Raw genomic sequence first — 14986 nt, forward strand, 5'->3', positions numbered from 1 at the left:
TGTCATGAGGGCTTCCATGGTATGTGCCGGTGTTTCTTTTGCATCCGATGTCATATGATGCTGTAAACACAATGCAGTACCTGTCTCGTAGTGGTAGCCAAGGGAGAGCCATAATCTGTTCAGGATGGAGAATGATAGGGGAGGGCAGCGAAAAAGACGGTGAGTTGACTACCTGGATACCACATGATCCGCGGATTGTCTGTTCAGTATACCTATCAGCCTCAATTTGAGTTTCTTAACAACTTCGTTCAGTTTGTGACACAGGTAGGCTTTGTTTGTCACTCCACGTCATATCGCACTGATGTTTTGTTTTGAAAATGGGAGAGGGAAAAACCCTGCATCGCCAAAAGTTCCTTCGTTGTTCTCAGTTTTTTATCAGTGGGTGCTTGCTGTTACATACGTGATGGCTGGAAACCAGGGGAATATTTGCCGCATGCATGGTGTTGTGCATGTTGCCTTAATTAAGGGGCCCAAGGGGACGTAATAGCTAACCCTATCCCCTTCTATACCTTAAAGTGCTGCCAGGAGCAACCAAGTGCCAAGCACTGTGAGAACCCTGGTGGCTGCTGGCTGCTGGATGAGGTCAGCTGTTTTCGCATTTCCCAGCACGTCAATCCAGGCTTGGCGCTCTCAGCACCGCAACCTTGAACCTGAATGCAGCGCCTCTCTGGCAGAGCTCTCCACGTGCCCGTGTTGTTGTTGTTTTGGGTATCGCAAATACATCGAGTGAATCACTTCTCCGCCAGCGTCGCTATATCTACCATGTCTCCGTCAAAACCGTCCTTTAAGCGTTCAGCCGACAACCGATCCATATCTCCGCCTCCTCTGAAGCGCAAAGCCCAAACTGCCATCTCGAGTATGTGCCCATGCTCGTGCTCGTCTTATTCTTGCCCCATTCACTAAGAAGATACATGTGTAGAAAGTGCCGTAGCCAGCTTCTTCACGCCCGCCTCTCAGAAACCGAAAGAGCCTACTGTCTGGTCAGAACGAAGTCCCGACGACAACTCTCCTGCCACCTTACTCGTTGCCAAGTACGACAAGACCGAGCCCGACGCCCCGGCCATCAAAAGGAGGAAGATCGCCGCCTTTGACCTCGACTCAACCCTTATAGCAACAGCGTCGGGAAAGAAGCACGCCGGCGACTCTGCAGACTGGAAATGGTGGCATGAGTCGGTCCCCGCCCGCCTGCGGCAGCTTTACCAAGACGAAGGCTACCAAGTGGTCATCTTCACCAACCAAGGCGGCCTAACCCTCCATCCCGATCCCAAGACTAAAGCCCCCGTCAAGTTCACCAAGAACCGCGTCGCCGGCTTCAAAGCAAAATGCAATGCTGTCCTGGGACAGCTCGGGATACCTGTCACATTATACGCCGCGACAGGCAAGGACATATTTCGAAAGCCTCGGCCGGGCATGTGGGAGGAGCTTAAGAAAGATTACAGCCTCCCAGAGGAGGAGATAGATCGGGAGAACAGCATTTTTGTCGGTGACGCGGGCGGTAGGACAGCAGAGCTCAAAGGGCAGGCCAAGGACTTTAGCTGTTCGGACAGGAACTTGGCGAGTAATATCGGGATCAAGTACCTCACGCCAGAAGAATACTTTTTGGGGGAGAAGTCAAGGGAGTTTAAGCGGGATTTCGACCTGGAGAATTTCCCGTTGCCCGAGGAGGAGGAAGAGACACCAAGATTTGAGAAGAAGCACGAGAAGGAGATGGTCCTCTTCGTTGGCCCTCCTGGTGCAGGCAAAAGCACCTTTTTCTGGAAGGAGCTCAAGCCATTAGGTTACGAGAGGGTTAACCAGGATTTGCTAAAGAGCAAGGACAAGTGTTTCAAGACTGCTACGGAGTGGCTCAAGGATGGGGAGTCGGTTGTCATCGGTATGTATACCCTGCCGCCCCCCGGCTTTACACCCTGGAGCATGATAATATTGACCTGACAATAGACAACACGAATGCAGACCCCGATACACGCGCCCAGTGGGTTGACTTGGCCAAAAAGCACAAAGTACCCATCCGGTGCGTGTGGTTTAAAACACCCCTCCATTTGTGCGAGCACAACAGCGCGGTCAGGGCGCTCAACAAGAGTCTGAATCCTGAAGATCGACAGCTACTCCCGCAGCTTGCGTTCAACGGCTTCAAGTCAAGGTTCAAGGAGCCCAAGGACAAGGAGGGTTTCGACGACATCACGGAGGTGGAGTTCAAGTTTAAGGGGTCCAAGGAAGAGTACGCCATCTGGGGCAAGTATTGGGTGTAAGTGCGGTGAGTGAAGATACGATTTCACAGGATTGTCAGCAGATGGTTTGTCAGGATATGATCTCTTTCCCTGCCCCATCGGGGCTTTGGGTAAAATTTCCCTTTTCATACCCCTTGGCCCTTCGATCAGGTAGCCAACATTGCTATGCATGAGAATCACGTAAGCCCATCCCGCCAATGCTACCCGAAATGATCAAATTCTGGTGACTACCTTTCCTCAACCCAAACGCCTATTTTTTATGCAGCCACAGTCCCAGTTCCTTCCTAATAAAAGCACCAGACAGAAACTCCAAGCAGAAAACGAGCGTTACATACATCTACTTGCCTACTCTCTTCCGGGCTTTCTTGGAGGGCCTGCTGACGGTGCCGTTATTACCACCAGTCCGGCTTTCGGCCAACCGAGCCAGTTCCTCACGGGCATCTCCGTTGTTAACAGACATCTGCTTCTTGAGGCTTGACCCTCCGACCCTCGTCACCTTTTTCCCTCTCCCATTCGCGGCCCTTCTAGTGCCGTCACGATGAAGGATTTGGTGAATTCTTGTCTTGGCCGCCGAGGCTGCCAACCGCTCTGTCTGGGGATCGGGCGCGACCTGCACTTGTTGATCATACATCGTCCAGTGCGAGCCTATTGCCTGGTGATGGTGAGCTGGCCGACCATGAACCGGAGCGGTAGACACATGTGTCACGGGGCGAGATGTCGTCGTCGAGGGGCCGTTGCCAGCTTGAGGTGTTATTGATGAGACATGTGACGATCTCGAGTGAAGAAGACCCTGGAGGGGTGGTCTGATGTGATGACTCGGAGCTGGCCGTGACTGGTATTGGGCCGGGCGTGAGAAGGGCTCCACGTGATCCGCGTGCTTTTGATGAAATTCCTCGAGGATTGCGGCGTCCATCGCACTCATGGGCTTCCTCTTCTTGCTCGGACTTGGAGGGGGACATTGCCAGGGGAAACATTTGGCCGCCGTCACTTGATCCTGTTGCAGGACTTGATTGAGGACTTGGGTGGCGCGGCGCGACTGTCTGATGTTGACGCTATTGGGAGTCTTGAAGGGCCCTTCCTGACGATGGTAGGCGTGGTCGGGCATTTCTGGGAAGGTTCGTCTTTGATGCGGATCCGACTGGCCAGCCCTTTCGAAATTGCCGAGGCGTTTTTATCGACGGCAGCAAGTGAAGGCTTATCCAGTTGTGAATTCCAAGGTCGGAGTGGGGACTATCTTGTGGTCGTGAGAGACGATGTCTGGTAGTCCCTGGTGATATCAGCAATACAGTTGATAAAAAAGATGGGTTGCTCACTTACCGTTGCTGTCGAACAGTCAGTCAAACCGATATCCCGACTCTATTTGTCACTCTCTCATGGGGACAATGAAGCCTCATAATACGCCATTATTGGTGACTACATGCTTGGTGTAGTCGGTATTGTTTTTTGGTGGCCGCTTTGGGTAGGCAGCTGGTACCAAGTATTGTTGGAATACCTGAGCCAATGGAAGCATTGTCGGTTGCCTTGGAAGTTGGTGGTCAGGGCAGGTGTGACGGCAAGACCGCTGGTGGCTCATGCTCTACAAAGCAGCATGAGCTTTCGAAAAGTTTGACTCGAAGGCGAATTGGGCCCTCCATCATTGCGGCGGTGCCCCGGAGTGTTGGGCTCCAGGGTTGTTTCATCGGATGTCAGAAGCCGGGGTGGCAAGCACGTACCGCTTCGTGACCTCTGGAATATTATATGCCGGACAGCCAGTTGTACAAGCTGACTTGTCATGGCGGGCAAGCGCATTGCACTCTTGACAAAAGCAGGGAGCCGTGGAGCCGCCGGGAACCGCAAATTCGGTGAGGCTGGCGGTCAACGGAAAGCTCAGCTCGGGCCGCTATCATGGTGCCAAAGTTCGGATGGACCGCGGCCGGAGACTTGAGACCGAAGAACAATTCCATCTTGCTTGGACTTCTGCAAGGTAACCTTTGAAAAGGTGGTATTGATATTGCACTCTTGACGATCAGTGTCTCGGGCCGGCCCGCCAGGTGAGAGCACGCTGGTATGGATCATGGATACGCTCACCAACATCAAAGCGGCCTGAGAGGCTGAGTACAGAATCCAGGCATCGATAGCAACCATCTCACCTATCCCATCCCACCACCACCACCACCAGCCTGGTTACCATTGCAATCTGATCATTTTGATACGGCGAGACCACAGAACCGGACATCGCCGCCTTGCGGTGTGCATATCAATGATTATCTGCAATGCTATCTCGACATGGCTCGCGAATGCACCCGCTGGTAAGCTGCTATCACCTTCTTGTTGGAAACCCCAGTTCCAACACGGCGGTAATGTCAATGGCACACTCCAGGATCGATAAGCGAGAGCTGTGACACTGACATGTGGTTGTCCCCACACACCTAGTGTACTGGAACAGGTGGGCGTCTTGTTGGATATCTCTGAAGCTCCCACACTTTCATTTATCTCGCAGAATCTCACAGCTCGCCGATCACAGCAGAGCCAGGGTCTGGCCGGACATGTGATCCGACTTCGCATGATGCTTCCTGATTAACCCCTTCAGCTTTCCCCAGATCTTGTATCTCGCATGGGACGAACTGGAGGGAAAAGGGACTGGGATTTGGATAGTAAAGCCTCCGTATTGTTTTCGTGTGTACGTAGTGTAAAAGTCATTGGAAAGTGAACAAGATGAAAACGATTGGATCGGGAGTCTCCATGGCACGAGACCCAATGCGGGAAGTGGCTTGACCCCTGGTGGCTCGGCACTTGCGGGGTACATGGGTTCGGCCGCCGTTGGCCTCTTGGGCGCTCGGCTTATCGCTAGCAGGGAAGCCCAGTGCAGGCTTCTAGAAACGGAAGGTGGAATTTGCCGTCACCGACCACACAGCCAATTTTTCAGCTCCAGGTCCCGTTCCCCCCAGGACACAGCAGAATCGACAATCTCGACGACAGCTTTTCCCTCAGGTTTCCGTCTAATAACCCTCACTGAACAATATCACGAGCAGTGTGTTATTTTTGTTATCTGCTCTTGGACTGAGATCTGTGCCGCCCTCCACTTGACGTCAACCGCGGACCAGGTAAAGCCTCCGGTGGCATCGCGGTGGCCACTTTTCGAGATGGATTTTAGATAAGATACACCGATGGCACGCCTGATTGAGAAGGTGGCATTCGACGTCAAGGTGCAGTCAGGCTCCTGCGTGTGTTTCTTGGCTTCAGTTTTGGTCGACCGATCAGCGAACTTGCGGCGGCATCTCAACGGCGACTGGCCAGCAGCCGGTGGCTTTTCTCGTCGACCTTGCCCCTCGCCCGTGCCGTTCCCACCCATCCGTGCTGCTCATTGGCCAATTCACTGTATGTGGGATAGGGATTCCCGATTCTCAACAAGCACTCTCATCCATGTGTGCCTACCTCCCTTGTAGGGAAAACTCGACCGACACTTGTCCCGGCACCAGTGCCTTAATCGTCGGCCCTAGTCACTTGGCCACCTGCACCTTTCCCGCTGGTGGTTGAAGGTCGAGATCCGCCACGGCCTTCCATGTTTCCATCGCCGCGGTTCCTCCATCCTGGGCGCACAGCGTCTGGCCCGCCGGAAGTAACACCGAAAAGACTCTCACTACTCTATCTCTACCTACCACCCTACCTGCCTACATACACCACACAACACATACACACAGGCCGCATGCCACATGCTACATGCAACATGCTACATGCCACCTCTCGCCTGTGCCTGCTTGTGGTTCGTCGGTTCCCTGCGTTGCCTCTTCTTGTTCGCTCCGGCTTCTCCACCGACTGCTCTTCCTGGTAATCCTTTTGTCCCTTAAACCTGGTTCCCATGGAGAGACGAGGTCACCGGGATGTCTCGTCAGGTCTCCTCACTGTGCAATTCGCTGATTTCAGTCCCCTCCTACCTGGTATCTCCCGCCTTATCGCCTTATCTAGGGTTACGCTTTTCACAAGCACCACAGGCTCACGAGCCAGCCCGGCCATTTAAAGTTCTACCGTCGCCCCTCGGCGCCTGCACCTCTGGACTTGATTGACCAGGCCAGTGTCTGATTTGGTTCCTCGCTCGCTCGCCGGCCGCTGTCCTTTTCGCGTTCAGTTCACCGTTCCACGAACCACCTTGTTGGTAGCGGACGTCGAGACAGAGCTTGAGCTCTCATATCAGATCCAGTCCTCCAGGCCTCCATCCCTTCCCCGCCGTCCCTACCCTGTCCCTCAGATTGTTCTCTCTTGCCATGGCGACCAACGACAACATCGAGCCCAGTGCTCCTCCCTACTCGGCCCAGCCCACTGCCCTTCAGCAGCAGTCTAGCTCCAGCACCGACATTGGATACCCAGACGAAAAGAACGCCTCGGCCCCCGTTCAGTATGCTGTCGACCCCGAGAAGCAGAGCACCCAGGCTGGCTCCCTTCGCGGCGACGGGAGAAGTTCGCTACCTACCGTCATCTTGCGGCTTGTGGAGAGGTTTTTCTGGAAGGTCGTCCAGGTAGCTCTGTTTATCGTCTTCAGCGTGTTAGTAACCAGAGCACACAAGAGCCCTCTCCGGAGTCGAGTGCACCGAACTGATATGTGATGCCCGCAGATGGTGGATTTATGGCCTCGTCAAGTACCGACACACCGACGGCAAGGGATGGTTGATTCCCTCCTTGATCTACATCGCCATCTGTCTTCGCATCTTCTTCAACTTTGTTCCATCGTCTCTGGTCATGCGCCCTGTGCGCACCGTCTGGAAGCACACGGCTGTCCGGGTGTACGATCGAGTGCCTACTCACCTCCACCACATTCTTGCCGCCTTGATCGCCGTCGCCGTCTTCTTGATCGGCACCTTTGTGCCTGAAGAGACCGGTGACAACACCCGCGCCAACCGGGCCATCTCCGTCTTCGGTCTCATGGTTATGCTTGGTCTCCTGACGCTTACGTCGCGAAACTGGAAGCTCATCCCCTGGCGTACCGTCATTGGTGGCATGCTGTCCCAGTACATCATTGCCATCTTCGTCCTTCGCACAAAGGCGGGCTACGACATCTTCAAGTTCATCTCGGACATGGCTCGTGCCCTGCTCGGCTTCGCCAAGGACGGTTTGATCTTCTTGACGGATGAGGATCTGGCCAACAGCAACTGGTTCTTGACCGGTGTCATTCCCGCCATCATTTTCTTCATCGCCCTCGTCCAGATGTTGTACCACGTCGGCTTCCTCGCCTGGTTCATTCAGAAGTTTGCCGTCTTCTTCTTCTGGAGTTTGAGAGTGTCTGGCGCCGAAGCCATCGTCGCGTCCGCCACCCCCTTTATTGGCCAGGGTGAATCGGCCGTCTTGATTCGTCCCTTCATGGACCATCTCACCAAGGCCGAAATCCACCAGATCATGACTTGCGGTTTTGCGACCATTGCTGGTTCCGTCTTGGTGGCCTACATTGGCATGGGTCTCAACCCCCAGGCTCTTGTGTCGTCTTGCATCATGTCCATTCCTGCCACCCTCGCCGTGTCCAAGATGCGCTGGCCCGAGACGGAGGAGCCCATCACCATGGGCAAGGTCGAGGTGCCCAAGAACGAGGAAGATGAGGAGACTGTCAACGCTCTTCACGCCTTCACCAACGGCTCGTGGCTCGGTCTCAAGATTGGTGCCACCATTGTGGCCTGCCTCTTGACCACGATTGCCTTCGTTGCCTTGATCAATGGTCTCCTCAAGTGGTGGGGCAGCTACTGGGGCATGGTGACTGACCCTCTCCTCGTCGACGAGAACAACAAGATCCTGTCCATCCAGCTCATTCTCTCCTACTGCCTTTATCCCGTCGCTTGGTTGCTGGGTGTGCCCAAGCAGGATCTTCTTTCGGTGGCTGAGCTCATTGGCACCAAGGTGGTCATCAACGAGTTCAAGGCTTTTGCCGATCTCGTCGACCCCAAGCAGAAGTTCGTCGATATGCTTCCCCGTTCCAAGCTTATCGCTACCTATGCCTGCTGCGTAAGTTTTTTTTTTTTATTTTTATTTTTTTTTATTTTATTTTTTTAGTTTTTTTATTCGTCTCAGATCTTGGAGCATGCGTTGGGACTTGACACTGACATGTTGAAACAGGGTTTCGGAAACATTGGTTCCCTCGGCATTCAGATTGGTGTTCTTTCCACCATTTCCCCCAAGCGGTCCGGTGATGTGGTCAAGGTGTCCATCTCGGCCTTCCTCTGCGGTGTTCTGTGCACCTTGACATCGGCCAGCATTGCCGGCATGCTCTACAACGATGGCATGATTGATATGTCGTAAGCAAAAGAAAAGAAAGAAAAATGAAGAAAATGGTGTGAACGTCGCTCCGAACCGTGCAAGGAGACAAGACGCACATGTAATTTATCAATCGTTCAAGATACCCCGGATCGGTTGGATGCAAAGTATTATCAAATTTAATAATAAACACGAGCAATACAAGCTTCCGCGGGAAACGTGAGTAGCTCTGGGGTTGCTTTTAATCAACTCAAAACCCGAGGGGTTGGGACCGGCGAATGACTCATACCGGCATAAACGGATCATTTTCTCCTCCACAAGTTGCCGAAGAGTGAGCAGATACCGGATGAGGCGGCAAGCACATACGAAGCTTCGCGACGCGAGGATCCTCTGGGTGGAGGAGCAAGTCAGAGGAACAAGAACAGGCAACAAAGCTGGCCCTCAAAAACTTTGTCTTCTTTGGGCTGAACACTGCATTGGACGGAGTAGAACCCCTCAAGTAAACAAACCCCTGAATCAGTTGATATGGGGACCGGCCGCCGGCCGCTTTGCTACACGAGAACAACATGATCCCGACCGTCATTACCAAACACAGAACCCACGGGAAGCCTGCCGTCTTCACCTGTCAGAGTGTGAACAAACACAGCCCCGACGACCCTGAACCGATTGTCCCCTCGAGTGCCAGACAAGTAGGCCTCAGACGAGGGCACCATCCGCAGAGCCATGGGCGTGGGGATGCCTCCGCTGAGAAATATGCTGTCACCCTCTGCCAGGCTCAGGGGACCACTGCCGATGAGCTTGTCGCTGTAGGCGTTTGTGCTCATGATGAATAGATTCCTCTGGTCGAGGGCGAGCTGGTTGCAGGTTTTGAAAAAGTATCTCCAGGCTTTTCTGTTCCGTCGGAGGATGGAGATGGCCCTGGTCATTTTTGAGAGGACCGAGTCCCATATCGCTTCGGTGGTGGCTTCGGGAAGGAGGGGGGAAGAGGACGATGGGCCATTGTCATCGTCGTCAAGGGCAAGACTGTCGTGGAGAGAATGGTAGTCGTTCAGGTCGGACGGACGCGAGAGGTTGTCGAGTATCTCCAGGAGCTGTGAGAAGCCCTGAAAGTCGTCTCTGCGGTCGGGGAAGTCTTCCGGTATGTGCCAGTATTCCGGCCGACTGTTGTTTGGCGACCGGACCAAGCCTTCCAGGACGGCGAACTGGCGAGTCTTCCAGGTTTCTTTTGTGTCGGAGCGTCTGGCCCGAAAGAGGTCTTTGAAGATGGTCAGGTGCCAGAAGTGCAATGTGTAAAGGTTTGCAGCAAGGGCCAAGTGCAACTCGGCCCCTTTTAGATGATGCGTGGGTGCAAACGGATGCGAAACCCACATCACCGTGCCGGTGAAGGTCCCGGCTAGTAGAAGAGCTGATGGATCTAGCAGTTGGTAATCGTACCCAGGTGTAATGTCGTAAGTGTTGTTGAGGCGGTACCTTGAGGTCAGCCACGCACTGGGTCGAGGGGTGCTCCAGTCTGGCACCCACGATATGGTCTCAGTAGCACTGGGATCACGTATGCAGGCTGTACTGATACCGGCATCCATCAGCATGATGAGTGCTTCTGGTCTCCATGCAAGAAGATCTTTCGCCAGGGTGAGGTAGGTTTCCGTTGTTGAAAGAGAGTAGTCGGGTGGCGAGGGGCTGGCACCGCAGGTCTGTAAGATGCCGGAGATGGAGAAGGCCTTGTCTTGGGGCTGTGTGCTGATCCGCTCCCGCAGAGCCGCCCGGATGCCATCAAGTGCTTCAGCAACCTGAAGTGTCTCGGTTGCTGTAGCCGAGTCACGAAGCCATGACTGTCCTTGCCCAAAGCCGATCCCGTACCAAACGAGATACAGTCTTCTGGTTTGGATGCCTGCCAATACTGTCATCACAAACCAGACAAGCACGACAGGGGCTCCAGCCCGAAAGCTAGTCAAGACTTGTATCTGCACGAACACCCTCGTCAGATAGGCCCATGCGCCTATCGCGGAGATTAGCCCAATTGCGGCGACGGTCCAGTGAAACAGTCGAAAGAGTAAAGGTGAGTCCCCAAACCTGTCCCAATAAGCAATAATGTCATCTCTCAAAGACGACTTCCTGTTACCCGAGACGTGGATTCGTGAAGATTCAAACCCATTGGAAGGCCGCGGCAGTCCAAGCCAGAGATCAATCATGGACTGCCAGTGGGCTAGGACCGAGGGGCTGACGGGGTATGACGCCGCCGTCTCCTCAAGCTCAGCCATCGTCTTGAAGCTGCCCATGCTATTCTGTGCCATGAGACTGATTGCACTGATGAGCTCTTCCCAAGAGATCTCCTTGGTGCCGCACAGGACGACTAAATGGCGAGCCAGAATCAATTCTTGAAATGTCCATGACCGGTGTATCCATTCGCGATCAAGCACCTGGTCGAGATCAACACTGCGGGTTACCGGCTCACGATGCTTTAACCTGACTACGCATTCATGTTTTTAGCATCGAAGAAGATTCAAAAGACAGGACGCCCCAAGAATGAAGGAGCTCACATCTCATCGCTTCCCACACGGCCTCCCTATACCTCGCAGACTCAGCCCTCGCGGTTGCTGCATCAGGAGCAGTACAGATACGCAGCGGTAGCTGCCTGCCGAATCTTGCTAATTGCGATAGATACTCCATAGCTAGATCACTCCGGTCATTGCCATGTCCCAGCCAAACATAGGTCGACTGTGCTAGGGAGAAGATGTGCTGCATCAAGGGAATTTGGTCAAGTTTTTCCTGTTCATTCTCTTGATTGATGCATATTGAATCGACCCAGAGTGTTGCAGGTGTGCTGTACCCATGACGCCGTCGTATCTGACAGAGGGCCGCATAGCAATTCTCAGTGATGTCGACATGGACGCCATGACATACAATGGTTCGCGTGGTTGGGGATGGCCGCTTCCCGCCCCAGACATAGGAAAGAGCAATGAAAGACGGCCAGCTGTCTTCAAAACTGACTACCCGAAGGTCGCCATGGAGCTGAGGTAGGAAGTTTGACTCGTGGCTGGGAGGTGGCGCCTCGAGCTCCAACAAACGAATGGAACGTGTGTCTGGCGGGAGAGGAAACCGGGAGTACAGTGCATCAAGTGATTCTTTCAGGCTGGTGTTGTCTGACGATCTTTGCTGCTGTTCCATTGAGTCGAGTTGAGGTCTTGGAGCAGCCACATGCATGTTGGCATCTCAGGTGATGGGTGAAGGCGTGCTCGTAAGGCTGTGCCGCTGCGGGGGAGGTTGACGCCAAGCACGGCGCAGACAAGCCACATTCCTTCCAGTTTCTCAGCCCGTCACCTCCCAATGCTTATCAGCCCCTTCCACCGCTTCTTGACGGTCTCTAGCGGTCTAGATTGTTGACCTTGGCGTGACCCCCCAGTTCCGCCCCTTGTCTTGTCGACATTGAACAAGGCGAACGGTCACGCAAGAACATCATGACGCCACGAAGCTTTCTCAGTGTATGATTGCGACTAAACGAGCTGTCTGACCACCTCCCAACTGGGATCTGTCACGAACCCTGAGTGTGGGCCCTGCGCCCACCTGTCCCGCAAGGCATGGGTCTCTTTGTCTCGAGTATTTGAAGCTCCCCGTTTCTCTCTTTCAGGTCCTGAATTGGAACTGATCCATTGTTCTTTTCCTTCCTCGGCTCCTGGCCTCTGAGGAGGTCATTATATTACCACCAAATCCAGTCGCCGTTGTGTTCTCTCGTGCTCACCGAACAAGGGCCTATCAGGCTCATCTGGCTCGCCCACCATGGCGACAACAACAACAACAGCAACAGCGGCAACGGCCACTCCAACCGTGGTTCGAGCTCCCGCCCAAGCGGGCGTGTTCGAAGGCCTCAACCCCTCCATCTACAATCCCGCCGACCCCCTCGTCCTTTTCATCATCCAGGCCACCATTGTCATTGCCCTCACCCGTGCTCTCTACTGGCCGCTGTCCAAGATCCGAGAGCCGAGAGTGATTGCAGAGGTCATCGCAGGCATTCTGCTCGGACCCTCCGTTATGGGCCGTATCCCCGGCTTCACTGATGCCATCTTTCCGCCTGCCAGCATGGCACCCTTCCGACTTGTGGCCAACATTGGCCTTGTGCTGTTCCTCTTTTTAGTTGGACTGGAAATCAACCTGGCATATTTGCTGAGCAACTGGCGAATCGCCTTTAGCGTCGCAGCTCTGGACATGACGATTCCCTTTGGACTCGGTGTGGCGGTGGCATATGGGCTGTACCACGAGTTTGCGGGTGAGCCAGGAACGGCCCCCATCTCATTTGGCATCTTTGCTCTCTTCATCGGTGTGGCGATGGCCATCACGGCGTTTCCAGTCCTATGTCGAATCTTGACGAGCTTGAAGCTGTTGAACACCACCGTCGGAGTGATTGTCCTGACCAGCGGCATCGCCAATGATGTGGTGGGCTGGGTTCTTCTTGCGTTGTGTGTCACGCTTGTGAATGCTGGAGCCGGAATAACGGCGCTGTATGTGTTTCTGGTTTCGGTTGGATACAGCTTGTTCCTGGCATATGCCGTCCGTCCGGCATTCATCTGGGTGTTGCGCAGGACGAAGAGCCTGGAGAACGGGCCGACCGAGGGCGTGGTTGCGCTGACGCTATTCATGGTGTTGGCGTCCTCCTTCTTTACGAGCATCATTGGCGTTCACTCTATCTTTGGGGCTTTCATGGTCGGGCTGATGTGCCCTCATGAGGGCGGGTTTGCAATCAAATTGACCGAGAAGATTGAGGATCTCACTTCTACACTGTTTGTGCCGCTGTTCTTTGCGCTTTCGGGAATCAATACGAACATCGGCCTACTCAACACCGGGACCGTCTGGGGCTATGTGATTGCCATCATTTTCGTGGCCTTCTTCAGCAAGTTGGCTGGTGGAACTCTGGGCGCGAGGTTGAACGGGCTGGTCTGGAGAGAGTCTTTCACCATCGGCACGCTCATGTCATGCAAGGGGTTGGTTGAGCTCATTGTTTTGAACATTGGCCTGCAAGCCAAGATTTTGAGCACAAAGACCTTCACCATGTTTGTCATTATGGCTCTCGTCACCACCTTTTCCACGGCCCCGTTGGTCAGCTGGCTCTATCCACCCTGGTATCAGCAGAAGCTCGACCTGTGGAAGAAGGGCAAGATAGACTGGGATGGCAATCCTATCATACCAGCGGATGGTCAAGACTCGGAGGAAAAATACCGCAAGGGGGATGTGGCCACCCGTCTGCTGGTCTATCTTCGAACAGATGGCCTGTCCTCTATTCTGGGGCTCATCTCGTTGTTTACTTCCTCCTCTGCCCCAACACCAGCGGCCAGTGCCTCGTCAGACAACGAAAAGGCAGCCGACCCCTCCGCCGCTCACACAGATGAGCAGAGGCCACTTCGCATTCAAGGGTATCGTCTGGTGGAGCTGACAGACCGCAATTCTTCCGTCATGAAAGTATCCGACATTGAAGACTACGCCTCCCACGACCCCATCGTCAAGGCCTTCGGCACCTCCACCGCCAACAACACTTCCCGCGACGTCATCGTCTCTGGACAAATCGCTGTCGTCCCCGAAGAGGGATTCGCCGACACCCTCGCCACCCAAGCCTCCAAAACCAACAGCGACCTGGTCCTCGTCCCCTGGAGCGAGACAGGCACCATTTCCGAAATCCAAAGCTTCTACTACGGCGGCAACTCCAGCATCAAGGACAACATGCTCGCGAACAAGGATTTCGCCGGCCTCGTGACAGACGTCTACGAAAAGCACAGGCACCTCGCCGCCGTGGGAGTCTATGTCGACAGCTCCCTCCTCAGCACCAGCCACCCCCGGTCAAGGATAGGCGACGACTCCCAAGCAACAAAGACGGGAATCACCCGACAACTCACCCGAGACGCGACAGGTGTCAGCCTAGCCGAGGCCCAAGACATCGGAGCAGCCAAGTTTCACTCCGCCGAAAGCAAAGGCCCAAAGGTTGTCCGTGTGCTCTACAGAGGAGGTGAGGACGACCTCTTTGCGGTGAGGCTAGGGTATCAACTCGCCCAGACCGACAAGGTCGTCTTGGAGGTTGTTGTCGAAGCAGCGGCCAACCGCGCCGACAGTGAGATGGCCGCGCTCAAGTCGGTTCTTTCCGAAAGTCTGGGCGACAGGGTTGTCTACCTTGATGCTCAGGACACAGCCGAAGCGATTCAGAGCTTGCTGTCGCCATGCAGGCAGGTGCGCAGCTCGCGGTCGGTTCTGGTGGTGGTGGGGAGGTCTGTTTCGTCTTGGTTGGCATCTTCTGTTGACGCGGGCCCGTCTTCTTCCGCCGCGGCTGAGCTGGCTGCCGTTCGCAAGGTTCTTGGGCTGAAGGCGGCACGTCTCGCTGCGGAGGTGAGGAAGGGAGCAGGGGACAAGGCCAATGTTAGTCTGCTTGTTGTCCAGGCCAAGACTGCCCCAGCGACGACGACGACGACGACGACGACGACTGCGGGCGAGGGAGGAGTATCTGCCTTGAAGCGGAAACCGAGTACATATTCGCAGGAGAGTGGTCATGTAGGAGCGTAATTTGGAGA

The 14986-nt window shown here is 54.5% G+C and overlaps 5 protein-coding genes across 5 annotated transcripts; 3 read left to right on the forward strand and 2 right to left on the reverse strand.

Moving 5' to 3' along the window:
• The first annotated feature begins 612 nt into the window (after positions 1-612).
• On the forward strand, positions 613-2409 carry pnk1 (DNA kinase/phosphatase Pnk1). The gene is made up of 3 exons (XM_062947513.1): positions 613-856; positions 920-1873; positions 1939-2409. The coding sequence occupies exons 1-3, from the start codon at positions 655-657 to the stop codon at positions 2247-2249; spliced, it is 1467 nt and encodes a 488-aa protein (XP_062798429.1). The 5' UTR covers positions 613-654; the 3' UTR covers positions 2250-2409.
• A 156-nt stretch (positions 2410-2565) lies between these two features.
• QC764_502488 (uncharacterized protein) lies at positions 2566-3333 on the reverse strand (the record flags this gene model as incomplete). Its single annotated transcript, XM_062947512.1, has 1 exon — positions 2566-3333. The coding sequence occupies one exon, from the start codon at positions 3331-3333 to the stop codon at positions 2566-2568; it is 768 nt and encodes a 255-aa protein (XP_062798430.1).
• A 934-nt stretch (positions 3334-4267) lies between these two features.
• QC764_502480 (uncharacterized protein) lies at positions 4268-8486 on the forward strand (the record flags this gene model as incomplete). Its single annotated transcript, XM_062947511.1, has 3 exons — positions 4268-6747; positions 6818-8192; positions 8304-8486. The coding sequence occupies exons 1-3, from the start codon at positions 6470-6472 to the stop codon at positions 8484-8486; spliced, it is 1836 nt and encodes a 611-aa protein (XP_062798431.1). The 5' UTR covers positions 4268-6469.
• A 2430-nt stretch (positions 8487-10916) lies between these two features.
• On the reverse strand, positions 10917-11183 carry QC764_502470 (uncharacterized protein; the record flags this gene model as incomplete). The annotated part of the gene is made up of 1 exon (XM_062947510.1): positions 10917-11183. One exon carries the CDS (start codon positions 11181-11183, stop codon positions 10917-10919), a length of 267 nt encoding a protein of 88 aa, XP_062798432.1.
• A 1032-nt stretch (positions 11184-12215) lies between these two features.
• On the forward strand, positions 12216-14978 carry QC764_502460 (uncharacterized protein; the record flags this gene model as incomplete). Its single annotated transcript, XM_062947509.1, has 1 exon — positions 12216-14978. The coding sequence occupies one exon, from the start codon at positions 12216-12218 to the stop codon at positions 14976-14978; it is 2763 nt and encodes a 920-aa protein (XP_062798433.1).
• Positions 14979-14986: the final 8 nt, after the last annotated feature.

Source organism: Podospora pseudoanserina, chromosome 5 (genome assembly GCF_035222485.1).
Source record: "Podospora pseudoanserina strain CBS 124.78 chromosome 5, whole genome shotgun sequence".
Lineage (NCBI taxonomy): Eukaryota > Fungi > Ascomycota > Sordariomycetes > Sordariales > Podosporaceae > Podospora > Podospora pseudoanserina.